This window comes from Manis pentadactyla, chromosome 1, assembly GCF_030020395.1.
Source record: "Manis pentadactyla isolate mManPen7 chromosome 1, mManPen7.hap1, whole genome shotgun sequence".
Lineage (NCBI taxonomy): Eukaryota > Metazoa > Chordata > Mammalia > Pholidota > Manidae > Manis > Manis pentadactyla.
Genome location: NC_080019.1, coordinates 65,845,532 through 65,872,811, shown reverse-complemented (window position 1 = coordinate 65,872,811; position 27,280 = coordinate 65,845,532). Strand labels below are relative to the sequence as shown.

The 27,280-nt window shown below is 39.2% G+C and overlaps 1 protein-coding gene across 1 annotated transcript in view; it reads right to left on the bottom strand.

Moving 5' to 3' along the window:
- Positions 1 to 18,538, bottom strand: part of NPHP3 (nephrocystin 3) — a 31,956-nt gene extending 13,418 nt beyond the window's left edge. Inside the window, 12 exon segments of the mRNA XM_057497987.1 lie at positions 1,000 to 1,074; positions 4,215 to 4,371; positions 8,684 to 8,844; positions 10,136 to 10,211; positions 10,213 to 10,235; positions 10,237 to 10,268; positions 11,290 to 11,442; positions 15,541 to 15,691; positions 16,232 to 16,357; positions 18,097 to 18,119; positions 18,122 to 18,310; positions 18,313 to 18,538. Of these exon segments, the coding sequence (XP_057353970.1) occupies positions 1,000 to 1,074; positions 4,215 to 4,371; positions 8,684 to 8,844; positions 10,136 to 10,211; positions 10,213 to 10,235; positions 10,237 to 10,268; positions 11,290 to 11,442; positions 15,541 to 15,691; positions 16,232 to 16,357; positions 18,097 to 18,119; positions 18,122 to 18,310; positions 18,313 to 18,487 (1,341 nt within the window). The 5' untranslated portion in view covers positions 18,488 to 18,538.
- Positions 18,539 to 27,280: the final 8,742 nt, after the last annotated feature.

The window sequence follows — 27,280 nt, the reverse complement described above, 5'->3', positions numbered from 1 at the left end:
AGAAGTAAAAAGCTAACCTTTTCAAACGATAAGGCTTCTCTCTCACTTACCAACTTAACATTTCCCTGTATGGCCCCGGAAGATGACTGGTTAGCCAGAGATGGGTAAGATTCCTCAAGGGAGGAACAACCTAAGACAGGCACAGTCGCAGGGGGCCATCTGGTGAGAAAATGGGGAGCAGCAGAGGTGAGGCTTAGAACCTCCCCCCTCATGTTCTGAGAGAAATCTTCTGCATACGTGGATGTTTATTGCCCTCGTCTAGCGTGGATTAACACATAGTCTACAGGCACACACCTGATCATCTACATTTGCTCTCTTACAACACTAAACTCTGTTTTCTACCTTTATCTCGTATCTACCTACCACTTCAGCATTTTATTAAAAATAATACTAATAGAGAAATGTGGTATCCACATATAAATCAGGTTTAAAAATCAAATGAATATTCATATTTGAACTGACTGTGTATAGTTCATAATGCATTAACAAAACCGAAAGTTTCTGTGATGACTGCCCTTGCACTGTTCACCATGTAACTTATTCACTATGTAAGAATTTGTTCTCCATGTAAGAATTTGTTCGTTATGCATCAGAAGATTGGAGACTGACGAAAATTGGGCTTGGGGTGGATTAATGATTGTGCATTGAGTACTGACCCCCCTATACAGAGATTTGTTGTGGTTAACAACTATTTGATCAATAAATATGAGAGATGCCCTCACAATATATATATATATATATAAACACACTTCCAATTTTAAAATAAATAAGTAACCGGGATGTAATGTATAGCATAAGGAATATAGTCAAAATATTGTAACAACTTGGTATGGTGATACCTGGTACCTAGAAATATCATGTATATAAATGTTGAGTCACTGTGTTGTACACCTGAAACTAATGTAATGCAATGCTGTTGTCAACTACCCTTCAATAAAAAAAATTAAAAAAAAAAAAAAAAAAGATTTTGGATGAATCTTATAAGGAATGCATATTTACCTGTTTAATAATTTTTTCTACAGAGATGTAAGTTTTATATACTCCCTCTGTGGGATCTCCTGAGTGCTCAATGATCTGGGGGAAAAAGAGAGACTAACAACATGAAGAAACAATAACTAGAGGAGGTGGCTGGTGGTGGATGCTTTTATAGTGTCTATGTATCAAGAATGGTTCTAACTATTTTACATATATTAACTCACTTATCCTCACAACAATCCAAGAAGGAGACACTACTATTACCTCCATTTTACAGATGAGGAAACTGAGGCAAGCGTTAAGTAACCTGCCCAAGGTCACACAAGGTATTTAGTGTGAACAATGTTGTGATAAAACAAAAAAGTATACTTTTTTTGTTTTTGTGTCCAAACTTTGTCTTAGGTACTTATACCACTCAATATATATGATCTTCAAAATATATCAAAATCAAATTTTTATAATAGTAAAGGTATAAATCTGCAAAAGAAAAATGCAAATGGTATTTTGCTATGTCTTTTGGGTTTGTTTTGAGAAGAATGCCTTATCTGTAATGAATATATGTACTGCCAAGAAAAGGAAATGATTGATATTTGATAAAATTAGAATAAGGCAATGGTTTTAAAAAGCATATCAAGTGAATCAGCATGAAAGTTTATCCTACATTTACATTTTTAATTACGATACATCTTATTTTACTATTTTTTATAAAATAAATTGATCCTTCTAGTGTACTAATTTTGTAATGTGATATTTATATATATATAAGTAGAATAAAGATCAGAAAGATGGGTCAATATCTTCTCTTGTGGGACTTAGTGGACTAGGCTAATACTAGTCCACTAAGCTGATACTAAGATAATTAAATCTTAGAACAAAGAATGAAATAGTTTTGGAGATTATAATCAAAATACACTTTTTTTGTATTAGGCTCTTTCTGTTTAATCTTACGCTGTCTCAAGCTATCTTTTCAATATTACATGATGTAAAGAAAAATACTTGTATTCACATTTGATCTTATTTTCTGGCTGAGCACAGAAATAAAAACTGTGTCAAACATTAATTATGAACATTTTCAAGTTATCTCAGTGTGCAGTAAGGCAAAGCCTATAATCTCTGTTTTAAAAATTATCCTGCCATGCATCTAGGGATGATCAACAAATCTCTGTCCACACTCATCTCTGTGTTTTGCTTTTCCTAATGTTCTTAGGAAAGGTTGCTATGAAAAGATTCTTCCTTAACTGATCCTTACTCAACAAGTAAATAGAAGGATTCTATGCTTGGGGAAAAAAAATGCAAAATAATTGGATTTGTCCACTCACAGACTATATTCTTTTTAGCTTCATATCGCTATTTATTCTTCTCTTTCTCACATAGTCAATAATTACTCTGTTAGGAAACATATTGGCTCTGCTGCCGAAATTTATCCCGAATCCAGTTTCTCATCACCTCCTCTCCCATCACACTTGTCGCAGCCGCCAGCACCTCTCACCTGGATGACTGCAACAGCTCTTGCACTCTGCTCTCCCCACTGCCCTCCAAACCAGCCAGTTCTCCACACAGCAGCCTGAGAAGGTCCTTGTCCCAACGGTATCTCTCCTGCTGCTGACAGTCCCTTGATGGCTCCTCCATCTCACTCCAAGTAACGAAACCAAGGTCTTTAAAATGGTCTCCAAGGTTCTTCAGGGTAGGCCACCATTAACTTCTCCTACTAACCTCCCCTCACTCACTCGGCTCAGCCATGCTGGCTTCCGTCCTCTCCACAAACATCAGGCTTACTCCTACCTCCTGGCCTTTGCTCTAGCACCTCCCTTGGCCATGCACGTTCTTAAAATCAACCTTATGGGATGGAGCTAAAGGGTATTATGCTCAGTGAACTATGTCAGGTAGAGGAAGAAAAATAACAAATGATTTTCCTCATTTTCAAAGTATAACAATGAAGCAAAACTGAAGGAACAAGAGCACCAGACTCATAGACTCCAAGAAGGGACTAGCAGTTACCAAAGGGGAGGGGTGGGGGAGGGAGAAGGGGATTGTTGGGTATCATGATTGGTGTGCATGGTGTGTGTGGGGACACAGGGAAGACAGTGAAGCTCAGAGAAGACAAATAGGGACTCTGTGGCATCTTACTACACTGATGGACAGTGACTGCAATGGGGTATGGGGAGGACTCGATAATAAGGGTGAATGTAATAACCACACTGTTTTTCTTGTGAAACCTTCATAAGAGTGTATATCAATGATACCTTAATAAAAAAAAGAAAAAAAAATTCTTAAACATGAAAAACCCAAAAAACTCAATAGCAACCAAAAAGAAATCCAACTTAAAAATGGAGCTGGACAGTTCAAGATGGTGGCCAAAGACCATCAACTCACCTGCTGCCAGACACACCACAATGAGATATCACCAGTTAGGATGGCCAACATCCAAAAGACAAGGAAGAACAAATGCTGGCGAGGATGCAGAGTAAGAGGAACCCTCCTACACTACTGGTGGGAATGTAAATTAGTTCAACCATAGTGGAGCAATATGGTGGTTCCTCAAAAAAACTAAAAATAGAAATACCATTTGACCCAGGAATTCCACTCCTAGGAATTTACCCAAAGAAAACAACTCAGATTCAAAAAGACATGTGCACCCCTCTGTTTATTGCAGCATTATTTATAATAGCCAAGTTATGGAAGCAACCTAAATGTCCATCAGTAGATGAATGGATAAAGAAGAGGTGATACATATACACAATGGAATACTATTCAGCCATAAGAAACAAATCCTACCATTTGCAACAACATGGATGGAGCTGGAGGATATTATGCTCAGTGAAATAAGCCAGGAGGAGAAAGATAAGTGCCAAATGATTTCCCTCATTTGTGGACTATAACAACAAAGCAAAACTGAAGGAACAAGAGCACCAGACTCATAGACTCCAAGAAGGGACTAGTGGTTACCAAAGGGAAGGGGTGGGGGAGGGTGAGTGGGGAGGGAGGGAGAAGGGGATTAAGGGGTATTATGATTGGTACACATGGTGTGAGGGGGTCACGGGGAAGGCATTGTAGCAGAGAGAAGACAAGTGACTCCATGGCATCTTACTACACTGATGGACAGTGACTTCAATGGAGTATGGGGGGGACTTGATAACATGGGTGAATGTAGTAACCACATTATTTTTCATGTGAAACCTTCATAAGGGTGTATATCAATGATATCTTAATAAAAAAAAAATCAACCTTACAAATTGTACCTTGGCTTTGTTGGTCTTGCTCAGGTTAGAAACTTGATCAATCAGTTGCTGGACAGAGTCAGAACTGACTTTTCCATCCTTCAAACGATGATAAATTAATCGTGGTTTGCCATGGGGGTTTCTCAGAAAAGCTTCTTCACAGTCTTCTGGTAAGAGGCTAGATTGGAAGTCAGTGTTTCTTGTCACTGCACTGTGGCAGCAAACCAATGTACATGTCAGTCGTGGGGCTCCCAGCAATGCCAAGTGGCCACAGAAGGCCAGAGCAGAACAAGTGCAGCTCTCCAAAAATGGAGGTTTTATAACTCTGCTCCAGCTCAGTATTAAAAAGTAATGTGTTCATTAGCAGACAATGAGAATAGGTATAATAAATTGTACACGAAATTAAACAGTGCATACATTAACTTTAATTTTTAAGCCTAATAGAAGGAAGACCTCTCAAAAATACTGTAAACATGGCTCAGGATGGACCAGACTCATGAGACTTTGTAAATAAATGGAAAATCCAATTCCACTTACAAATATGTAATTCCAAGTTAAAGCACAAATACTATCAAGCCTGAGGCTTCAAGATGGTTCCCTTCTCTAGTGCTTTGGACTTTCTCATCCAACAAATGACCAGAATCCATATACCTAATATACATTATGTGAAAGATCCAGTGGCAGATGGGGCAGGTTAGTGGCTAGTAAAAATCTTGACTGAGGTAAAGGGTTAAAAAAAAGAAAGTCTAACTTATCTCAGTGCCTTGCTTGAGGGTTTCGACCCCAGGCAAGGTCACTATAGATTCAGTAAGACCCAGAAATGACAACAGAACGTTCTTGGAGTTTTTATACCTGGATTTATTCTCCCGGTGGTAGGTCAAGCACTACAATCACGTCTCTATCTAGCAATCTGCTGGTCTGTAATCCACCTCCAGCTCTGACTCCACCCAGAGCACTGGGCAGAGTTCTTCATATAGTGACTCAGTCAATAATAGCCTACTACCTATGAGTGTGGAAGCAGTAAGCCTAGCAGTAGGCCAGTTACATCATTAAGTAGTTTAGGGTCACGGGAAGATTCTGGCCATAGGAACTTCTATTTTCCCCACATACATGGTACCACAGAAACAGTTTATACCCTTCCTATTTAAATCCTAGAAAAATCTTAGAATAGATCTACTAGCATCTTCTATACTACAAGGAAAAGTGCAACCAATTCTTCCTAAAAAGCATTAAATGAAAGTTTGTCTAGAGAGGCAAATCAGTGTGTGTGTATGTAGGTAAAAGCAATTACATGATTCAGAAACTGTATAATAAACCAAAATACCAGCTCTAACACAAAACAGAAGAAAACAATGTTCTATATTTTTGTGCTAATCCAATCACTCCAAACCACAGAAGTTTCTACCATTCTAACCTTGTTCTATAGAATTTTGGAATTTCAATGGTTCATATATTATTGCTTTGGGAGAAAAGTCAGTGGCCCACCTGAATACCAAAGAGTGGGCCTTCTGTTAAGGCACATGTTCCTATTTCAAATCCTCTACCTACAAAATGACATATGCAGCTCAGATGAAATATATGGTGTGGATAAAATGAAAGTTGCTGTGGCCAGCATTCTCACCTGGCCCTGGGTGGCTAGCTCACTACACACGTGTGGGCAATACATTGCTACTGACTCTATATAAAGAGCTTCACCCAGTGCTCTGCACGACACAGTGGCAGGGCTGCAAGGCTGCCGGAGAGCAGAGCAGAGGCATTAGTGGTGGCAGCACCAAGGACAGAGCCCAGAGGGCAGCTGTGTGGGCAGAGAGGCCCAGAGCCAGAGACTGGCTTGCTGCGTACAGACTTGCTCTGAGTGAATGAGATTTTAGAGACTGACCTGCCACCATGGAAATAAAGTTGGGTATAACCCTTTCACCTCAAGAACATCCTACTGTCATTTCTTTGGTCCCACTGAATCCACAGTGAACTTGCCCAGGGCTGAAACCCATTGGCAAGACATTTGGAATTTGGTGTTTTGGGATTTGCTGTCACAGTGCAGTACCAAGAAACACTGACTTCCAATCTAGCATCTTATTGGAAGACTGTGAAGAAGGTTTTCTGAAAAACCCTGATGGCAAACCATGATTAAATGGGGGTACTAGGTACTGCTCAGGGGACATGTTCCTAGATTAATATTTTGGGGAGAATGGGGGAGCCATCAGGAAAGATGAAGGAGAGAAAAACTTGGAGAAAAACAGGAAAGAAAAACTTGAGAGAAATAAGGGCTCTACCTGCCCTTGTTTGTGATGTGAAGCCCACCCCTACTACCATGCTCCTTGACAGCCAGGAAAGAAACAAGCAAGGAAATAAAATAATCAGCAAATGGAATACAAAAATTATAGCAAAATAAAGACAAGCAGAGGTTAAGAAAAGATTAAATTTTCTAAATTAATATTCATATTTTGTGGGAAATTGAAGTTCCTATGACCAGGATCCTCACCTGACCCTAAACTACTTGATGATAATTGGCCTACTGCTAAGCTCAAGCTTCCACACCAGTAGGGAATAAGCTATCATTGACGGAGTCACTATATAAAGAGCTCTGCCCAGTGCTCTGGGCGGAGTCAGAGACAAAGGAGGATTACAGACATAATTCTACTGCTTGACCTACCGCCAAGAGAACAAGCTGGGTAAGAAACCCTTTTACCCCAAGAACATTCCATTGTCATTCCTTGGTCTCACTGAATCCATAGTGAACTTGCCTGGGGCTGAAACCCATTGGCAAGACACTTATTAAGAAGAAAGTTTTAAAAATATAAAATTAATAAAACCTTAGTTAAAAGAGATGAACTGAAATCTGCAAAAAAGTAATAAAATATGAAAAATATGAGGGGTAAAAGATTAAGAGGACTTTAAAGTGAGAAAGTTAAAAATAAAGGTTAAAAGTATAAAAACAACATACAGTATCTTATTAACAAAATATGGATATGAGGTAAAGAAAAAACAAGATGGTGTCAAGATTTAAAGAATTAGAGAAAAACAACAGATGACACATATTATCACCTAAGATAAAATACTATCAAGCTATTAAATAGTAAAAAAAGGATATATCCTTAATAAATCTAAAGCAAACAGAAAAAGAAAATGGGGAGGGAAGGAAAAGAACTCCAACTAAAGGCAATCAAGTTGAAGGACTCTGTGGGGAAAATGGAAGTTCCTATGGCCAGAGTCTTCACCAGACCCTAAACTAATCGATGATGTAACTGGCTGGCTGCTAGGCTGCTACTGCTTCCACACCCTAGGCAATAAGCTATTATTGACTGAGTTACTGTATAAGAGCTCTGCCCAGTGCTCTGGGTGGAGACAGAGCTGGAGGTAGATAATGGACCTGCAGACTGCTGAATGCAGGCATGCTTGACCTATAGCCAGGAGAACAAAGCCGGGTATAAACCCTTTTAGACCAAGAACATTCCATTGTAATTTTTCTGGTCTCACCAAATCCATAGTGAATTTGCCCGGGGCTGAAACCACCAGGCAAGACAGGATCCTTAAACCTGTTCTGGGTGAAGGCTCAGTGCCTGGGTTCCATAGCCACCTGGCCTCTGGGCAGAGTTTTAAGGATCAAACAACTATTTTCTGGGCAGAATCTTCAGCTCAATTAAACTGCAGGGTCTCCAGTAAATTAAGTATGTTAGGGCTCTACATACTTCTATACACAGTTCAAGTCAGAGCTGGTCCTCAATAAAAAGAAAAAGTGCTTTGGAAGGGTTAAATCCAATCAGACAGCAAATGCAGAAAGAAAACAACCTCTAATTAAACTTATTTTATCTTCTATCTCTGTATCTAGGTGGCTAAGAAAAAAAAATCTATTTTTAGATTAAGTTCATTGGTGTGGTTATATTCATATTATAAGAAAACTGATCATATTACTGGATTTAAGTAGTAAGCTTCTCAGAGAATTAAAGATTTGATTTAATACCTCTATAAGTGTTTGAGTACCTCTCAATTTGTATTCAAAGCAAGAAAACAATGAAGGTTAATGTTAATTATTGAAATCAGGAGTTGCCAACTTGTTCTGTAAAGGGCTAGCTCATAAAATTTTTTTTATTTTAGGCTTTGCAAGCCACGGAGTCTCTGTAGTAACTACTCAACTCTGCTATTGTTGCTGAAAGCATCTGTAGAAAATACATAAATGAATGAATATAGCTGTGTTCCAATAAAACTTTATTTATAAAAACAGATGGCTGACTGAATTTGAATCAAAGGCCTTAGTTTGCTGACCCTTGATTAAAATGACCTTTACATAAATGATGTTAATCTTAAGACCTATTAAACAAGCCTAACAGTATGAAATTTATAACTTTTATTTAAGTATGAAGTCATGGAAATTTTTTAACTTTATGGATTTTTTTGGTTATAAGAATGAAATTAGAACTTATCTTGAAGTTCATTTGGCAATCTCAATTCTATTTACAACTCCTGTAATAAGTGACGGAATTTTTACTTACCTTGGTAAACTTAAATGAACAAATAAAATAACTAATGAACTCTTCTCAATTTCCCATTTTCTTATAATGAGGTATTGATTTTCAGTATCTAGAGGAAAATATATAGCATGGAAAAAATATCCCATTGTCTCACACATTCTTTTAAGTTTAGGTGAATAGTCCTAAAAAGAAATTAAAACACAATAAAAGCACAACTTATTTAGCTAAAGAGCTCGTCAGGTTCATAATATTTAAAATAAAAAAGCATGCTTTATAACAGGTTATGTTGGATATTTGATGATTTAAAATTTTTTTAAATGTATATACTCATATTTTAAAGAAAATCTTTAAGAGAAAAGGCAAGTTTCTCTATAAAACAAAAATAATAATAGCTCAAAAACTTGGTGGTTTCCTCGCTCAGAAAAAAGTATCCACCATGACACAGAACACTAAAGAAAATAGATATAAATTAAAAATATGTTGGTCTATAATAAATTAAGTTACTAAGTAATGATTATGCATTAAATCGGTAATTCCTTCAATAGCTATTTGGGAATAAATTATACTCAGTTAATGAATGGAAACTTTGGTTTTGAAAATATTTTATCTTTTTACCAAAACTGAATATCAAAAAGGAAAGCTAAATGAATTCATTAATCAATAATCTGGTAGATGTTATACAGCAGGTAGAGCACGGAATATACAGATTTATTTAAAATTCAGTTTCAACAGCAGTGGGCAAACCTTTCCTGTAAAAGGCCAGATGGTAAATATTTTTACAAATTAGTAATACCCAAACAACTTGGGTGTTTTGGAGGAGGTTCTGTGGCCCATTTAGTCTGTCACAATCTATTATACTGTTGTAGTGTGAAGTAGCCAGAGGCAATATATAAATGAATGAGTGTGACCATGTTCCAGTAAAACTTTATTTATAAACACTGAAGTTTGAATTTCATATGATTTTCATGTCACAACGTATTAATTTTTTTTTGTTTTTTTCCAACCATTAAAAAAAGTAAAACCAATTTTGGCTCTGGGTCATAGAAAGTGGGCTGCAGGCCAGATTTGGCCCATGGGCTGTATGTAATTTGCCAGCCCCTGCCTTAAATTAACTGCAGCGGCTGCATTGAAAAATTAAAAATCATAATAAGGATTAAATTTTGTTATTACTTGAAGCAGATTCAAGGGTAGAACTGGCAGATATTAACTAAAGCAGGCACTATCAATGGCGGTCTTAAATACTGTGGAAAATATAATGAAGCATTCAAAAGCATAAAGTTCCAAGGCCTTATTTTGAATACACTGCTAATACAGAGCACGATTTTCTTTTAATCCCAGAATTCCTCCTATTCTTTAAGGCATATAATCTAGTAGGTAGTAAACTAATTGGTTTAGATGTAGCGGCATCAAAAATAGGGCACACATGAACTTGTATTTTAAATCAGTGAATATAGAATTTGTAAATGTCCTCACATTAAGGAAAAGATCCATTTTGGGCTGGGTTTCATCTATATAAATGAGGTAACATCTGACAGTGTTACTCCAGAGAATGTGAAAACAAGGGAGTAACTTGTTAATAAACTAGCTACGGCAATATCCCAGTCATCTGAAAATAGAATTTCTTGTAAGTTCATGAAAAAATTTACCAGAGATATTTGACAAGACAGTATTTTTAAAAGCCTGAAAAAAACAGGTATCACAGAATGGAATCTGATCTCACTTGTTAATTCTGACATAGCTTCTAGAATAACATATTAGAAGAAATCAGTTCCCTAACTTCAAATTCTATCCCTGGACTTAAAGAAATCAATGTTGCCAGTGGTTTTTGCAGGGATACCAGTGGTTCCAGTCAAACGTCATGCACCTATGTTACACGAGCTGTTCAATTCGTTTGCTACTTGAGGAGAGCCTACATTCCAAAACTGGCCTATGGCTTTACCTACTTATCAGTCTTCAGCTATATTTAGTCAAAAAGAGAGTTTAAGAATGGCATAAAATGAAAAGTAACCATATTCTACTTACTGAGAATGAACTTCTTAAGAATACTGGCTACTTCAAAAGGTGTAATTTTAAAAAAATGATTTTCATTTTACTAATAGATAATTTTGTATTTTTTAGAAAAAAGAGTAAGCTACTTATTAACATCTCAGATTTGTACTGCTATTGAAATTACAAACATCTGTTTGTTAAGATCTGGTCTGGACACCAAATTATATAAGAATAATGAAAATATTCTTTTGACTAAGAATACTATATTACATACCTGCAGTTTTGTATTCTACTCTACTGCATGCTCTAACCTTCATCATCATCAAAGACGCAAAGGGAAAGACTAAAAACTACTCTCTCTGATCCACTAAAACACCTAAGAATTCAGACCAGAAGCTCAGTTAGTCAGACTTGGTTGGCCAGTTTGGCCGGGGAGCACCAACTGATCCTGATGTGAATGATGTAACTCCAACGGCTCTGGTTCTTGACAGCACTAGGACATGATGGTTTGACAGTGGAAGACACCCAGAATACAAATCTTATGTTCTAGAGATGGCAGTTCTCCCAGCACAAGATCATATGGTACATGAAATAGTTCCTACCATTAGCCAAGGTAACTGGCAAATGGCAAGTGTTACTTCTGTTGACATTTGCAAAGGGTCCTTCTACATCTATAGAACTGTGGGCGAGCTCAGGGCCTCTGAAGGACTGCTGAAGCTGGATCATACTCCCTATGGAAGGCTCGTTTTCCAAGGCTCCACCAGTCCAATATTCACACGGGGTTCCGGCAGCTGTAAGGCAAGAGATTTTATCTTGTGAAAATCAAATTACTGTATGTTCAAATACTTATGTCATGAACTGAACAGGATCTCTAATTTTTAAAAAAGCTACAATTAAAAAATAGAACAAATATTCAAACTTTAATGATTTTGAAAGCTCTTTGACATGACTTCTGGCAAGTTTGAAGGTGCTAGTGGATAAAATTCCCATTATCATCTCAAATTCAAAGAGAATTAAAAAGAAAAACATTAAAAGAAATGAAGAATACAAAAACCAAAGGAATTATAATAACAGAGAAGTCATAAGCACACCCACACAAAAATTCTAAAAAACATTTCTAACTGTATGGTTTAGGTATCAATGTAAAATATGAGGGAAAGAATTTCAAAGGAAGACTATTACTAGAACATCAGTAATTAATATTTGTAATTTATTAGGATATAAGCTAAGGATGTAAAGAGTACATCTTATCTAACCTCTCAGAGCAACACAATTAATGTCTGAATGAATAGGTATTCATGAACATGTGTTTCTGTAAATTGTATTTGCCAGAATATCTACATGGTATTCTTGATTAAGTAAACTGATATTTGGGTTATATCTCTGGAAAAACTGAGATTATTATTTGCAAGTCTTTGAATTTCAAATGAGTGACATCCCTTGGGCATTCCTTCTTCATGTTTAAATCAAAGTATAAGGAAAGACCTAGGAGGAAATATTAACTTATTTTTATTAAATGGACAAGACAATTATAATAATTTTGAAACTCTGTAACTATTTACATGTCAATATTGACATGTCCATTAACACTAATAAAAGCATCTTGTTAGTTACTCTGTAAGAATCACTTCATTTTTTCCCCTTAAAAGTTATAATAAAAATTACATCCATAGGGTTTGGGGTTGGGGGACAGGCAAAATGGGTGAAGCGGATAAAGAAGTACAAACTTGCAATTATAAATTAAATTAGTCATAGGGATGAGATACAGCATGGGGAATATAGTCAATTAAAAAAAAAGTAATAGAAGTCCTAGGATGCTGGCCATATTCCAATGGTATGAAAATGCAAATTAAGAGGGAATTGTTAGTTGCCACATTTCACTCTAAAATGTATTCATTTGTACAAATATAATAACATTTTTTTTACAATTGGGAGAGTGACTGCATTTTTCCACTGCATTTAAAATAGAATCTTTTCCTCTTTTTAGTATTAGTCACACTTTATTAAAATTTTCTTGGAACACAGTGGACCCTTTCATTCCATGACTTCAGGCTTTTCTGATTTCTAGAAAAAACACATTTTATGTTTAATTATAAAATAAAACTTTTTTGGTACTTCACAAAACTGCACTGGAAATCACTCAATGAAATTCTATGCAGATATTCTAACTGATAGTTGCAAAGACTACATCATTAGGTGGAAAAATAATGTGGCAGAGACTACTAACTATGGCCCAATATCTATTCTCTCCTTCTTCCTTTAATAACAGAATCCCAAACTTTAGGTGGTTACATGGCTTTCCTACTATGATTATTACACTTTCCAATCTTCCTAGGTGTGTTTCTGGCCAATGGGATTTGAGTGGACATAATAGGTATATCTTTCAGAATGTGCTTTCAAAAAGGAAAGGAATGACTGGAGGTCCTAGCCACGGCAATTAGGCAAAGAAATACAAGGAATCCAAATTGGTAAAGAAGAAGTTAAACTGTCACTATTTGCAGATGACATGATATTGTACATAAAAAACCCTAAAGACTCCACTCCAAAACTACTAGAACTGATATTGGAATACAGCAAAGTTGCAGGATACAAAATTAACACACAGAAATCTGTGGCTTTCCTATACACTAACAATGAACTAATAGAAAGAGAAATCAGGAAAACAATTCCATTCACAATTGCATCAAAAAGAATAAAATACTTAGGAATAAACCTTACCAAGGAAGTGAAAGACCTATACCCTGAAAAGTATAAGACACTCTTAAGAGAAATTAAAGAGGACACTAACAGATGGAGACTCATCCCATGCTCTTGGCTAGGAAGAATTAATATCATCAAAATGGCCATCCAGCCCAAAGCAATATACAGATTTGATGCAATCCCTATCAAATTACCAACAACATTCTTCAACGAACTGGAACAAATAGTTCAAAAATTCATATGGAAACACCAAAGACCCCGAATAGCCAAAGCAATCCTGAGAAGGAAGAATAAAGTGGGGGGATCTCACACCCCTACTTCAAGCTCTACTACAAAGCCACAGTAATCAAGACAGTTTGGTACTAGCACAAGAACAGAGCCACAGACCAGTGGAACAGAATAGAGACCCCAGATATTAACCCAAACATATATGGTCAATTAATATATGATAAAGGAGCCATGGACATACAATGGGGAAAGGACAGTCTCTTCAACAGATGGTGCTGGCAAAACTGGACAGTTACATGTAAGATAATGAAACTGGATCACTGTCTAACCCCATACACAAAAGTAAATTCGAAATGGATCAAAGACCTGAATGTAAGTCATGAAACCATAAAACTCTTAGAAAAAAACATAGGCAAAAATCTCTTGGATATAAACATGAGTGACTTCTTCATGAACATATCTCCACGGGCAAGGGAAACAAAAGCAAAAATGAACAAGTGGGACTATATCAAGCTGAAAAGCTTCTGTACAGCAATGGACACCATCAATAAAACAAAAAGGTACCCTACAGTATGGGAGAATATATTCATAAATGACAGATCCGATAAAGAGTTGACATCCAAAATATATAAAGAGCTCACGCACCTCAACAAACAAAAAGTGAATCCAATTAAAAAATGGGCAGAGGAGCTGAACAGACAGTTCTGCAAAGAAGAAATTCAGATGGCCAACAGACACATGAAAAGATGCTCCACATCACTTGTCATCAGAGAAATGCAAATTAAAACCACAATGAGATATCACCTCACACCAGTAAGGATCACCACCATCCAAAAGAAAAACAACAAATGTTGGCGAGGTTGCAGAGAAAGAGGAACCCTCCTACACTGCTGGTGGAAATGCAAATTAGTTCAACCATTGTGGAAAGCACTATGGAGGTTCCTCAAAAAGCTCAAAATAGAAATACCATTTGACCCAGGAATTTCACTTGTAGGAATACCCTAAGAATGCAGCAGCCCCGTTTGAAAAAGACAGATGCACCCCTATGTTTATTGCAGCATTATTTACAATAGCCAAGAAATGGAAGCAACCTAAGTGTCCATCAATAGATGAATGGATAAAGAAGATGTGGTACATATACACAATGGAATATTATTCAGCCATAAGAAGAAAACAAATCCTACCATTTGCAACAACATGGATGGAGCTAGAGGGTATTATGCTCAGTGAAATAAGCAAGGCAGAGAAAGACAAGTACCAAATGACTTCACTCATTTCTGGAGTATAAGAACAAAGGAAAACTGAAGGAACAAAACAGCAGTATCACAGAACCCAAGAATGGACTAACGGTTACCAAAGGGAAAGGGACTGGGCAGGAGGGGTGGGAAGGGAGGGATAAGGGCAGGGAAAAAGAAAGGGGGCCTTACGATTAGCATGTATAATGTGGTGGGGGGGCATAGGGAGGGATGTGCAACACAGAGAAGACAAGTAGTGAGTCTAAAGCATCTTACTACGCTGATGGACAGTGACTGTAATGGGGTTTGTGGGGAGGGACTTGGTGAAGGGAGGAGTCTAGTAACCGTAATGTTCTTCATGTAATTGTAGATTAATGATAATAAAATGGATTTTTTAAAAAAGACACTTAAAAAAAAAAAAAAGCAAAGGAACGTATTTTCTTCCCTCTTCCCTTGGCTTAAATGTAGAGGTGATGGGGAACCTGGAGGAGCTATCAGAACAGAGAGAGAAAAGCTATGAGTTCAGGTTGGCAAAGAAACAAGACAGGAGTTTCAGCAAGGTCATGGACTTTATGGAAAAAAGCTGTCATAACAGCTGAAAAATAAAAAGTGCAACTCTATTTGCAACAGTGATCACTTATAAGCATAAGGATGCAAAGTTGGCTCTACAGTATCATCACACCTATACTGAAAGTTCAAAATATTATATGTAGGAAACAAATTTACCAGTAACATCTGTACAGTTGTCATCTGAGTCAGACTCCCCAGGATCAAACACTGGGATCCCCTGAGCCCGTAGCCTCTGAAGTTTGCTCTCCAACTCTTGCTTAGCCCTCAATAAATCCTGAATTTCATTTTCCTTGGTCTCCCTAAAGATCTTTAAAAGAAGAACTTTAATTTTGAAAACTTTTCCGTTATCAATCTTTCATTCATAAAACCAATATTCATTTGGTCCTTGATCTCCTCTTTTACAGAGCAAATAATCTGAGTACCTTCACTTCACTATTTTGTAATTGGAACCTTCTGGAACGCTGGCAGGATTCATGTCTGCAACGTTGGGGTTACCTTGTGCACCGCATGATGTTTAGAAAATCTGTCCTCTTCCCACTAAATGCCAGTAATGCCCTCCCATACAAAACATCCCCAAACATTTCCAACTGCCTTCTCCCATATAGAAGCACTTTTCTTTTTTTCCCTTCAAAATCCCTATTAAAGTGTTTTATAACTTTCCTTTGAAACTAGACTCAAGTTTACCAGTCCCAACTCAAAAATGTAAAAAGTGCTCTCCTCTAGTTCTTTTAACTTTCAGGATTTCTATATCACTTACTTCTATTTATTCACCACAGCATTACATGAACTTTTCAAACATACTATTTTTATTCTGTATCACTTTGGGGATAAAATGTAAGGAATTTACCTTCAACTGCCTTTTGACTTTATCTCTGCCATGTTCAAATGTAGCTGCTCTCTCCATTGCTTGGTATTTTGCTTCTAAAGCACTTTCCTTTTCCCGAAGCATCTTCTGGTAAATTTTTTGAAGTGCCTGGAATAATTTACCTTGTTATTTCTAACAAAAATAGTATTCCTCTCATATTTTACATTATCTTACATACATATTACATATCCTAGAATTTTAACAATCTGCTTCCTAGTTTATCAAGAATTGCCTAATGCCATTTTATTCAAACACACAGTGAAAAAATGCAAATATGCATAAATGAAGACACTTTAACATTAAGCTTTCAGTGGAAATCAGCACTTTTTCTTAATACTGCACCAGTTTTTGAAGCTTCCCTGCACCTCAGTTTTCCCAAATGTAAGGGAACAAAAGAATAATTCGCAAGGCTTAATTTGAAGGGCAATTAATTCTGTGAGACCCTGTGCTCCCTGGTCCATGTCTTACCCATCTTGCTATCTCCTGACCTCATGGTGCCTGATACACTGCAGGCCTCCAGTAAATATGTGACTGAACGAATTAAATAAATATGTAAGAGCTGTTTTAAATGCCTAGATATGTGAGAAAGGAACCAAAAGGGTTACATAAGGAATCAGGAGGAACCTGGGACTGTGGCACTGTCACCCTTACAACACTGCCCAGGTTGGTCCAGCCTTCTTTTCTACCTCCATCTTACAGTCGTTTCCATTGGATGGTGGCTTGGATGCATGAAATGAGATATCTGAAATATATAAGTCCTTGTTATCCATGCAAGTGCATTAACACTGCCCAGTAGGAAAACTGATAAAACACCAGACAGATGACTGATTAGTTTGTTTTCCCAGATAACAGTGCTGATTATACAACAGCTAATGGGGGACTGAGGGAGGTTTGACTAGAATGCCTACACTAGAAGGAAGAAGGCTTCTTCCTTTCAGAAAGATCTGTCTGAGATATTTATTCAGTTCCTACTGGGATGAGCTCAGGAACATTCGGCTGTCTAGAAGTCTCTTCCACAGTAAACAAGAAGAAACTAAACGAACTACAACCTTCAGAAGGGCCAAAAACTGATGGCACAACGTCTCACAACTTTGCTGATAGAAAAGCAACCATTCGCTTTATACCCAATTTTAACGAGTTAAAGCAGATCCACTACAGGGTGGGCATACAATAATTGTTTTCTAGTAAATTAATCAATTGAATTTGATTAATCCAAGAGAATTTGACTACACCTAGGAAACGTTTTCAACCACAGCAGTTAAGATGATGAAAATCCAGGCTTCCAGAAAAATTCAAGATCATTAAAATTCACGAGCTATGGAACTTCACAAAGGAACAGTGACATAAGCCGCACCCTTTTAGACGGGGGGTCTAAAATTTAAGGGTTGTGTGTGTGTTGGCGGGGGGCTAGTCAAAAATTCTAGGAAGAGTTTTATGAGTTGCTTCAGCAGATGTCACTACAGTCTTTTTTGTGTATGTGTGATTTGAGCCTATTTCCCTGGCCCGACGGAGACTGGCATTTGCTGCTTCAGGGCACTTTGAGGGTAATTGTTTCAAGGTGTCTATTCCTGAATATACCAGAAATAGAAAAGGGGAGGGGTTACTTAAGAAATCAGTTTAAACCTCAAAAGAATACGTCCCCTCAAATTAAAACGCAGAGCAGTTTCTACTCAACTTTCAAAATGACTTGGTTTGGATAGAGACAGGATGGACGAGGGACGGGGCCAGACGTCCATACAACAGCCTGGCACTGCGACCGAGCGGCTGCGCGGCCGTGGGTGGAACCCGGGCCTCTTGCTTCGTGGGTGTCGCGGCCGACCACGCTGCGCACCCAGGTCCGGCGTTACCTGCAGCTCCGCCCGCAGCCGCTGTTTTCCGTGTCCAGCTTGGCCTCGCGGAGGCCCATGGACAGTAACTCTTGGTTCTTGCTGACCCGGAAGATCTCGTACTCCTTCAGGCGATCATACTCGGCCGCCGCGTACTCCAGCTCGGGCACCGACGAGCCGGTAGACTTGAAGCTAGCCCCCAGAAGCCCGCCGCCATCCGCCCCGCGGGACAGTGCCCGGGCCCGGCCCCCGCCGCCGCCGCTCCCGCGCCCCGGCGGAACGAGCTACACAGCAGCTGGGCCTTGGGCTTCACCCCCACTGAGATCTCACAGGCCTCGCCGCCGCCCGCCCCGTACGTGTCCTCGATCACCTCCCCGCCCGCGTGGCTCACAAGCGACGAGGCGATGCCCATGGCACAGGCTGGGGTCCTACTACCGGGCGGAGTATCAGGAGTGGCGTGACCGGGCGAGCAGGAGGGGGCGGGGCGAGCGGCGCTGGCGTAGGGGGCGGGGCGGAACTAGCCGCGCAGCGGCCGCGCTCAGCCTGCCGGGGAGCCTCCGGGCGAGCGCGCGCACGGCTTCCCTCAGCTCGCCCCCCGCGCTCCAGCCCGCCCGAAGCTCCCTGACCTGCGCGTGCCTCTCAGGGAGCACAGGCCTGGGACCACAGTCACCGCACCTCGGCTGCTGCTGTTCTGTCCTAACGCCGCCCTCGCCTAGTGCTCCTCTACGAAGGCAACTGGGACAGCTGAGAAGTTTATTGAGCACCTGCTACGTGCCTCTCCTGTGTCTGTCAGAGGAGTAGTTGGAATGACCAGCAGCACATAGTATCAGCCAAGAAAAAGCTTTCAGGCCTTAAAGCCTGAGACCACCAGGGACAATCCTTAGACAAGGTGAGGTTTTTGACTTTTGAGAACAATGAACACTGAGGACCTCACATTAGAGGACCTGTGGGTCATCTCACCAAATAAAGGGAAAGAGAATATTAGTATTTGGGAGAAGGTTGGGGTGTAGGTGACATGAATACGAAGGGAGATGGAGGTAACTGTTGCAGACTTTAAATCAGGAAAAGGGTAGGGTTGGCATCTTCTCTCTTAATCTGTCTTGGGTTTTTGCTCCTCCGCCTGCTAACTTCTAATCTCTCCAGAGACCTGAGACACAGAGCAAGAAAGGCTTTATTTGGCTGGCACTGCTGTGAGCTGTACATTGGTGCTCTTGAGACTTGGTATACTGTTAAAACTGGCCTTTCTTCTCATAGGTAGTTTTGTAAGTTATTTAGAGACCCTTCTCCCCCTCATAACTGGAAATCTTTAATCTTAAATTCCCTTAACCTGGGCTGGGGCAGCTCTAACCCAGCTGTTGCTCACTCCCTCAGCTGTAAGGAATCCAGTGATGCTTTACGCATCCTCTCTGCTGATGTTTCTTCATCCCTCCAGGGTCCCCTTTGGACAGACCCAAGATAATCCACACCGGTTCACTTGCCCACGTGACCCACATCTACTCCACAGGCGTTACAGGTCAGGTTTCTTGGGAGGCCAACTCTGACATGGAGATAACCATACATGATATTTTTTAAGAGACTGCCCTTAGATCGACACCTATGGACAGGAAGGGGAAAAAGCAAGACTGGGCAGCAGAAGTTGAACTTTCCTACAGTCGCAGCAGAGGCCTCAGCCAAGCAACAGGGAGTTCTGAAGCTGGGATGGCCCTGCAGAGTTGTCCTAAATTGGGGTCTTTATACCCCTAAACCAGCCAGTCATCACCCCTCTTCAACCAAAGCAGTTCCTGTAGGGATTGACCATTGATGGCTATCTGCTGACATCACTTACAGTGGCTAGAGGAACAAATCTTTCAGATGTCACAACGTCTACCACAATAGGAAACACCTTTGCCCCAAAGAACTCTGGAAATGCAGGCCAATCCTAACCCCCTCCTTCACAGTAGCTAGTCCTCTTTTCTCTTATACTTGAGATTTTCTTTAGGAGGAAATCAGACACCAGCCCATTGTGCCTTCAAACTCCAGGAGATACATATTATTCTTCAGGTAGTCCCTGACATAAAAGGAAACATTCCTACCATCACAGCACCCCAAGAACTCTCTCCCTTTTGAAGTCCTTTTTTATCTTGAGTTTCCATGTCTTGTGACCTTAATGTGGATCAGTGGTTTAAGGATCATCCATTAGGTTTCTGACCACCTCCTTTGAAATATCCCACATCTTAGTCTTATACCTCCTTTGGCGTGTGCCTCAGATGAAGATTTCCATTATTATGCTTGCATAATAAAATAAAAAGCCATCACCCATTCCCTCTCAACTAATAACAAACTACACTAACTTCCCGCAGCTTGTGGAGTAAATTCTGATTCTGCAGCCTGTAACCCAGAGCTCCTACTCAATGAATCTCTCCTTTCCCCACCTCTCATCTATCCAGTAATATCTCTGTACCATGTTCCTCCACCCTAGTCAGGCTGATTATCTTCTCCTCATATCAACCTGGTTCTTATTTCCTTTCTGTGTTCTCCATCAACCCTCACTTCTTTCAAAGTCTAGCTGCTTTCTCTAAGAAACTACCTGGATAATCATGTATTTCAAGAATTTGCATATCATTAATTTCAATTCAACGATCCTCAGCTACTATGTGCAAAGTACTGTACTTAACTGTTTTCTGAACTTGTTCGCCTTTATTTGTGTCTACATTCTGTCAGTCTTGTTTTTTTGGTAGTTGTTATTGTTGTTATGCCATTTGTTGCATAATTCATTGCCAGCAACCCTTAATGAACTTCTACTGAAAACATAATGTTCTGATGACCCAGAGATGTCAAATGTGGCCCCAGTTCTCAAAAGTCATATGAACTGTCATTGTCTTCCTTAAAAACCTTGAAATAGTTTTGAAGATGCCCCAAATTACAAATCCAGGTTTGCTGAGATCATGGATGCTTTCCCTTATATGGTGATACTGGCTATCCCTCTCCTCAAAGACAATATGTACAAATTCAGCATGTATACTGACCTTGGGTAACTTGATTAATGCCTAAATGACCTGAGTGAGTGAGCCCAGAGGTGATCACATATAGGGTGCTAACTGATAGTAGAATAATGTGGTTGGTTTTTAGACTGTTTCATAACCCTTAAACATCACAGAATTTAGTCTAATTACAGCCTTAAAACTTGCTTCCTCTCTTTATGATGAATTTAACCCATATATCTCAGTCTGCATTTTGAAAGGATAAGTTTGACTACAGAAATATGGTGAGGAATAAGGTCTCTGGTAGGCAGTTTATGGTTGATTAAAGATGGCTACAAATTTTTTAACACTCCTTCCATTGCACGTGACGTTTATGATGAGGACAAGCTTCATAATTTGTAGGGCCCAGTGCAAAATGAAACTGTAGTGCCATTTGTTCAGAAACTATAAAGAATTTCAAGATGGCAATGGCAGAGCATTAAACCAAGCAGAGGTCACTGGTGATGTAGCTACCCTTGGGGTTCTTCAAGGGGTCACACACCCATGACTCCAGCCTGTTTGTGACTAGTCCTTTTAAATGTGGTTGGGTTCTGTGACTGCTTGGATCAGTAGACTGTGGCAGAGATGACACTGCCAGGTTCTGAGCCCAGGCATTGAGAGAATGTTAGCTTCTACTTCCTGTGTCTTAGAGCACTTGAAAGCCTTGAACTACCATGCAAGGAGAGCTGCTACACCAACTGAGACCACCAGACTGGAGCAGTTAGGTGTAGGCTCCGGGGAACAGTCCTACAGCCATCCTTTTAGCCAGGGCACAGTAAGTGAAGCCATCTGGGACTCTTCCAGCCTGTTTGCTAGCTGGATACCACTAAGTGACTTCAGTCAACACCCAGGGAGATCAGGAGAGTTATCATCTGACCTTTGCCCAAATTCCTGACTCACAAAATCATGAGATACAATATTGTGGTTGGTTCAAGCTACTGAATTTGGGGATAATTTCTTCTCACAACTGGAACGAGAGAAAAATTTCCCCACATTTGGTCAAGGTAACTTGCAACCCATGCTGCTGCCTTTTGAAATACTGTGGTTTGTAGAATGAATTTTATTTGTATAGCTTAGTGTTTGGTCATCAGACTGTGAATCTCATAATTGCTTGGGATGGCTGTTAAAAATTGAGATCTACTGAATTTTAATTTCTGAGACTGAGCATGCACATTTACATGTTTAGTCAGCTCCCAGGTGATGATTATGCACTTCGGGATCTCAGAACCAACGAGACTGCATGAACATTGGCTATTTAGGTGGGCCTGATCCCTTCCCGCTCAGTGTGGTCGACAGCATTCGCATCACGTTAAAGCTTTTTAGGAACCTGTTTCTCAGGTGCTGTTACAGACCCACTGACTCACCGTGTGCAGATTAAGAAAGTGACTTGAATATACTTTAAAATGTGAGAAACACTGTGGTAGAACAATGATTCTTAACCTTGGTTGCAAATCACAATTACTTGGAGAACTTAAAAAAAGTAAATACCGCTACGTAGGCCCCTCCCCAGATCAATTAGATTGGAATCTCCAGGAGTGGTGATCTGGCCATCACTATTTAAAAATTTTTAAATCAGTAGTCAAGGGAGAAAACCAACGGTTTCATACTCACTGTCTCATTATTGCCTACCTGTGTGCAATCCCCCTTTGTAACCATCTTGCCATGTTTGTGTGCATGCAGATTCTATTTAAGCTTTCTTGCCTTTCATTACAGTTCATGATAGTGTACATGTTCGTCTGACCATATTGATACTATGCTTGAATTTTAGAGCTAAACATGGCATCACAAATGGGTAAAAATGTCTCCGACAAAATTTATCACCCTGGGAAAAATCACCTATGTAATTGGAAATACTTCATGGAGTCTTTGAAAAGAAAGGGACTTTACGGAAGGAAGGGATTCTAATTCTCATTAAAATTGCCAACCTTTTCCCAGGCCCTTTACATCTACTCATTTCTACTCACTGAACTCTGATTCCTAAAGTTGGGGTTCCTATGGCCAGGATCCTCACTGAACTTAAACCCCCTGATGGTGTAACTGGCCTGTTGCTGGGCTGCCGCTTCCACACCTGAAGGCAATAAGCTATTATTATGCTATACAGAAAGTTTGGCCCAGTGCTCTGGGCAGAGGCAGAGATGCTAATGTTAGACCTACCACTGGAGAACAAGCCGGGTAATAAACCCTTTCACTCCAAGAACGTTTTGCTGTCGATTTCTTTAGTCACAGTGAATCCATAGCGAACTTGCCCGGGGCTGAAACCCATTGGCAAGACACTCTTGCTACAAGTCTGTAAGTATGATTCGGATTTCAGGAATTAATTAACAATGGTGAACATCTAAATCTGATTAAGCATCTGCAATTTAACATTTCTACCATTGGGGGGCAGTATAGCTCAAGAGAATTAATGTGGCTGGTAATTTGTATATATGAAAAGGATCCACTCTTATGTGAAGATGGAGGTTAAAGAATTCAGTGTAGGTGGTGTTGTTTTCAGTAGTGATCATCTACGCTTTACTTCGTTCCGTCACAAGTAATGATATGACTCTGGAAATTAGTGAGGAAGCAGACAAGAGCAGGGGTCTGCAAACTTTCTCTAAAGGACCAGAGAGTAAATATTTGACTCTCTGTGGGCCATGTGGTCTCTGTCTCAGTCACCTGACTCTGCCATAGTAGCACGAAAACAGTCATACACAACACTAAATGAATGGGCATGTCTGCATTCCCGTTAAACTTTATTTGCAAAAGCAGGAGGCAGGGCAGGTTTGGCTTGAGGGCTGTAATTCGCTGACCCCTGAACTAGAGGGGTAATTTTCAAACCTGGATTATTTTCAGAAGTACCTGGGGAGCTTGCTAAAAATGTAGAGTCCTAGACCCCACATCAAATGTACTGAATCAAAATATCTGTGGATGGGGACCAGGCATCTGAATTTTTAGTTTCCCATATGATTCTGAAAAATAAGAATTTAGTACCATGAGGCCATAATACAGTTAATTGCCCCTTCTGGGAACTATAATATGACATACAATATTGGCATATTATTTTCAGTATCTAACTATCCATTATGCAAAAGTTATAAAAGCAAAGTTTAGGTTCAGATGATCACTGTGGGTACTCTCAAGGCACATCAATGAAGGTCTCATTCATGGGTAAATGTTTCAATAAAGAAGCCACTGGTTTGGGAGCTGTCTTTGTACCATAGCACATCCTGACCTGTCCTAATAGAGGGTGAACTGAATTAGTTTAAACAGGGAAGGGGAGGAGAGTGAAGAAAATGGAAAAAGGGGAAGGAAAAGTTTAGAGAGATGGTGGAATGTTGTGCAGTGCCTCCCCCAATGTCCCAAACTTTCAATTAATGTACAAAACCTTACAAAAAGCCTGCTGTGATTGGATTTTTGATTTTTTTTTTTTTTTTTGCAGAAATTGGTGAAAAGGAGGAGTTTAATGCCTAGGCCAGTACAAGGCAACAAAGGCAACACAGGTGCACTGGGCGACGAAGTTGGGTAAGAATATTTTAAATATGGGGTGTCCATTCCTCTTGACATGTGTTCTCTAAAGAGGGCTGCCCTGGGCTGTTCCACCCTGGACTAAGTACATATGTGGGTGTATAAAGACCATGCTTAAGAAAGAGCTGCAGTGGGTTTTGTTAAGAATATGATAGCACATATATTTGCTTATGGTCCTAAAGCACACATTTTGACATTTGTTTAACAAATAAAGCAGTTGTATTTTTCTAGAGCAGAGGCAGCCTCTGGGATGCAAGAAGCCATTTATTTCTTGCTTATCGAGGAATGTCCTTTTGTCTCTCAAGTTCAGGGCTATTCTCCCCACTCCTACTAGTCTCACTCCCGTTCAGCTGTGAAGTTGAATGTAATCTGAATTATTTATGGAACTACCCATCCCAAATCTCATAGCCAATGTCCACTTCAGGCTTTCATTGGTGACTTATCACTTCCTACCCATACTCATGACTCACATGGTAGGAATTAGGCAAGGAGCCAGATTTAATCAGCTCCCTTGGAGGGGAATTTAAGTCATCTTCTCTACTGTATAAATCTGAGAAAAAAATGTGCCTTTCCTGACTTGTCAAAACCAAGGAGAGTCAGCTGAGATCTGTAGTTGCAAGGAAAATATGAACTATATTTCTCCGCAAGTAATAAATGGGTAAAATTGGCAGGTTTTAACTTTCGAAGTTTACAACATAGTTTATCTTTTAGATAAGATTCATGATTATAAGATTTTTACTAATTCTTATAACACTGATGGGAGTTTTTATATTTGAGTTAAAGCCTCATCTATAAAGGAGTTGTGTTCCAATGGTTAATTTAATAATCTGATATTCAGTATTTGAAGCATATTTACTTATGTTAGACAAGGAGGTTACTGTTTTAGCTCAGCACACAGAATACTACTTATGCTAAGTGCAGAATAAAAGCAGTTCAGGCACCATTGTAACATATAGGACCAGGTTTTCAGCATATTAAGTTAAATTATCTGACATCCACCTTTGGGTTGTGAAATCTTAAGAGATCACCTTTGCTCATATTTATGGCCTGTTAGACACGATAAAGAGGATAACAACAGAAGGAAATAATAAAGAATAGAGCAGAAATAAATGAAATAGAGAGTAGGAAAAAAAATAGAAAAGATCAACCAAATTAAGAGTTGGTTTTTGAAAAGAAACATATTTGACAAACCTTTAGGTAGAAAAGAAAAAGAGAAGACTCTGACAGAGAAAGTTCCTTGACATTGGTTTTGGCAGTGCTTTTTTTGGATATGACACCAAAGGCACAAGCAACAAAAGCAAAAATAAGTGAGAGTATATCAAACTAAAAAGCTACATAGCAAAAACAAAAAACAATTGACAAAATGAAAAGGCAACCTATGGAATGGGAGAAAATATTGCAAACCATATACCTAATAAGTGGTTAATGTTCAAAATATATAAGGAACTCATATATCTCAATAGCAAAAAATCAAATATTCTAATTTAAAAATGGGTAAAGGACCTGAGTAGCCATTTTTCCCAAAGAAAATATATACAAATGGACCAGCAGGTGTATGAAAAGGTTTTCAACATCACTAATCAATGCAAATCAAAACCACAATGAGATACCACTTCACACCACTTCACACCAGTTAGAATGGCTGTTACCAAAAAGATGAGATAGGTGTCTCTAAGGGCATGGAGAAAATGAGACCCTGTGTTGTACCGGGAATGTAAATCAGTACAACCATTATCGAAAACAGTATGGAGGTTCCTCAAAAAATTAAAGGTAGAACTGTAGTCAGAAAATACAATACTGGGAGGTCTTACTGTGTGCAAGGTGAGACCTCAACCCAGGAGTTGATTTTGATCAAGAAGGAATTCAAGAGCAGGTGCAAGCAAAGAGTAGTTTATTAAAGCAAAATACATACTCAAGGAGGGAGTGTGGGTGTGCTCGAGAGGTGAGCAGCTCTGGGGTATATGAGTTGGGTCTCTTATAAGGGATCTAGTCTGCTGTTGGGTGAAATCTCCTTGGAATATTCATGGGTTTGGGTAATGTGCCAAATGGGCTGGGTTGCACATGCCTGGCAAGGGGAAGAGGAAATGTTTTAATAGGAAATTGACTTGGTAGGCAGAATACAAGTCTGTATTTTCGATACATTGTGGTTTTAAGCATCCCATGATTCTCTACTTCCTGATTTGAATCCTGAGCATCCTGTTATTTTGTACCTTTTAAGCATCCTTTTCTTCTATACCTTCTGATTTGAACCCTGAGTCCCTCTGCTCCCTATTCTAGCCTGCCTCTGAACTTCCATATGATCGAGCAATCCCACTTCTGGGGATTTATTTATCTGAATGAAGTGAAATCAGTGTCTTGAAGTATTTGCACCCAATGTTGCAGCATTATTCACAGTAGCCACAATGTGGAAACAACCTAAATGTCCACTGACAGATGAATGGATTAAAAACCTGTGGTGTATATACATAATGGAATATTATTCAGCCTTAAAGAAGAAGGAAATATTGCCATTTGCAACAACATGGATGAACCTCGAAGGCATTATGCTAAGTGAAATAAGCCAGACACAGAAAGACAAATACCACATGATGTCACTATATGTGGAATCTAAAAAAGTTGAATTCATAGAAGCACAGAGTAGAAAGGTGGTTATCAGAGAGTGGAAGAGATGGGAACATTTTGGTTAAAATTTACAAACTTTC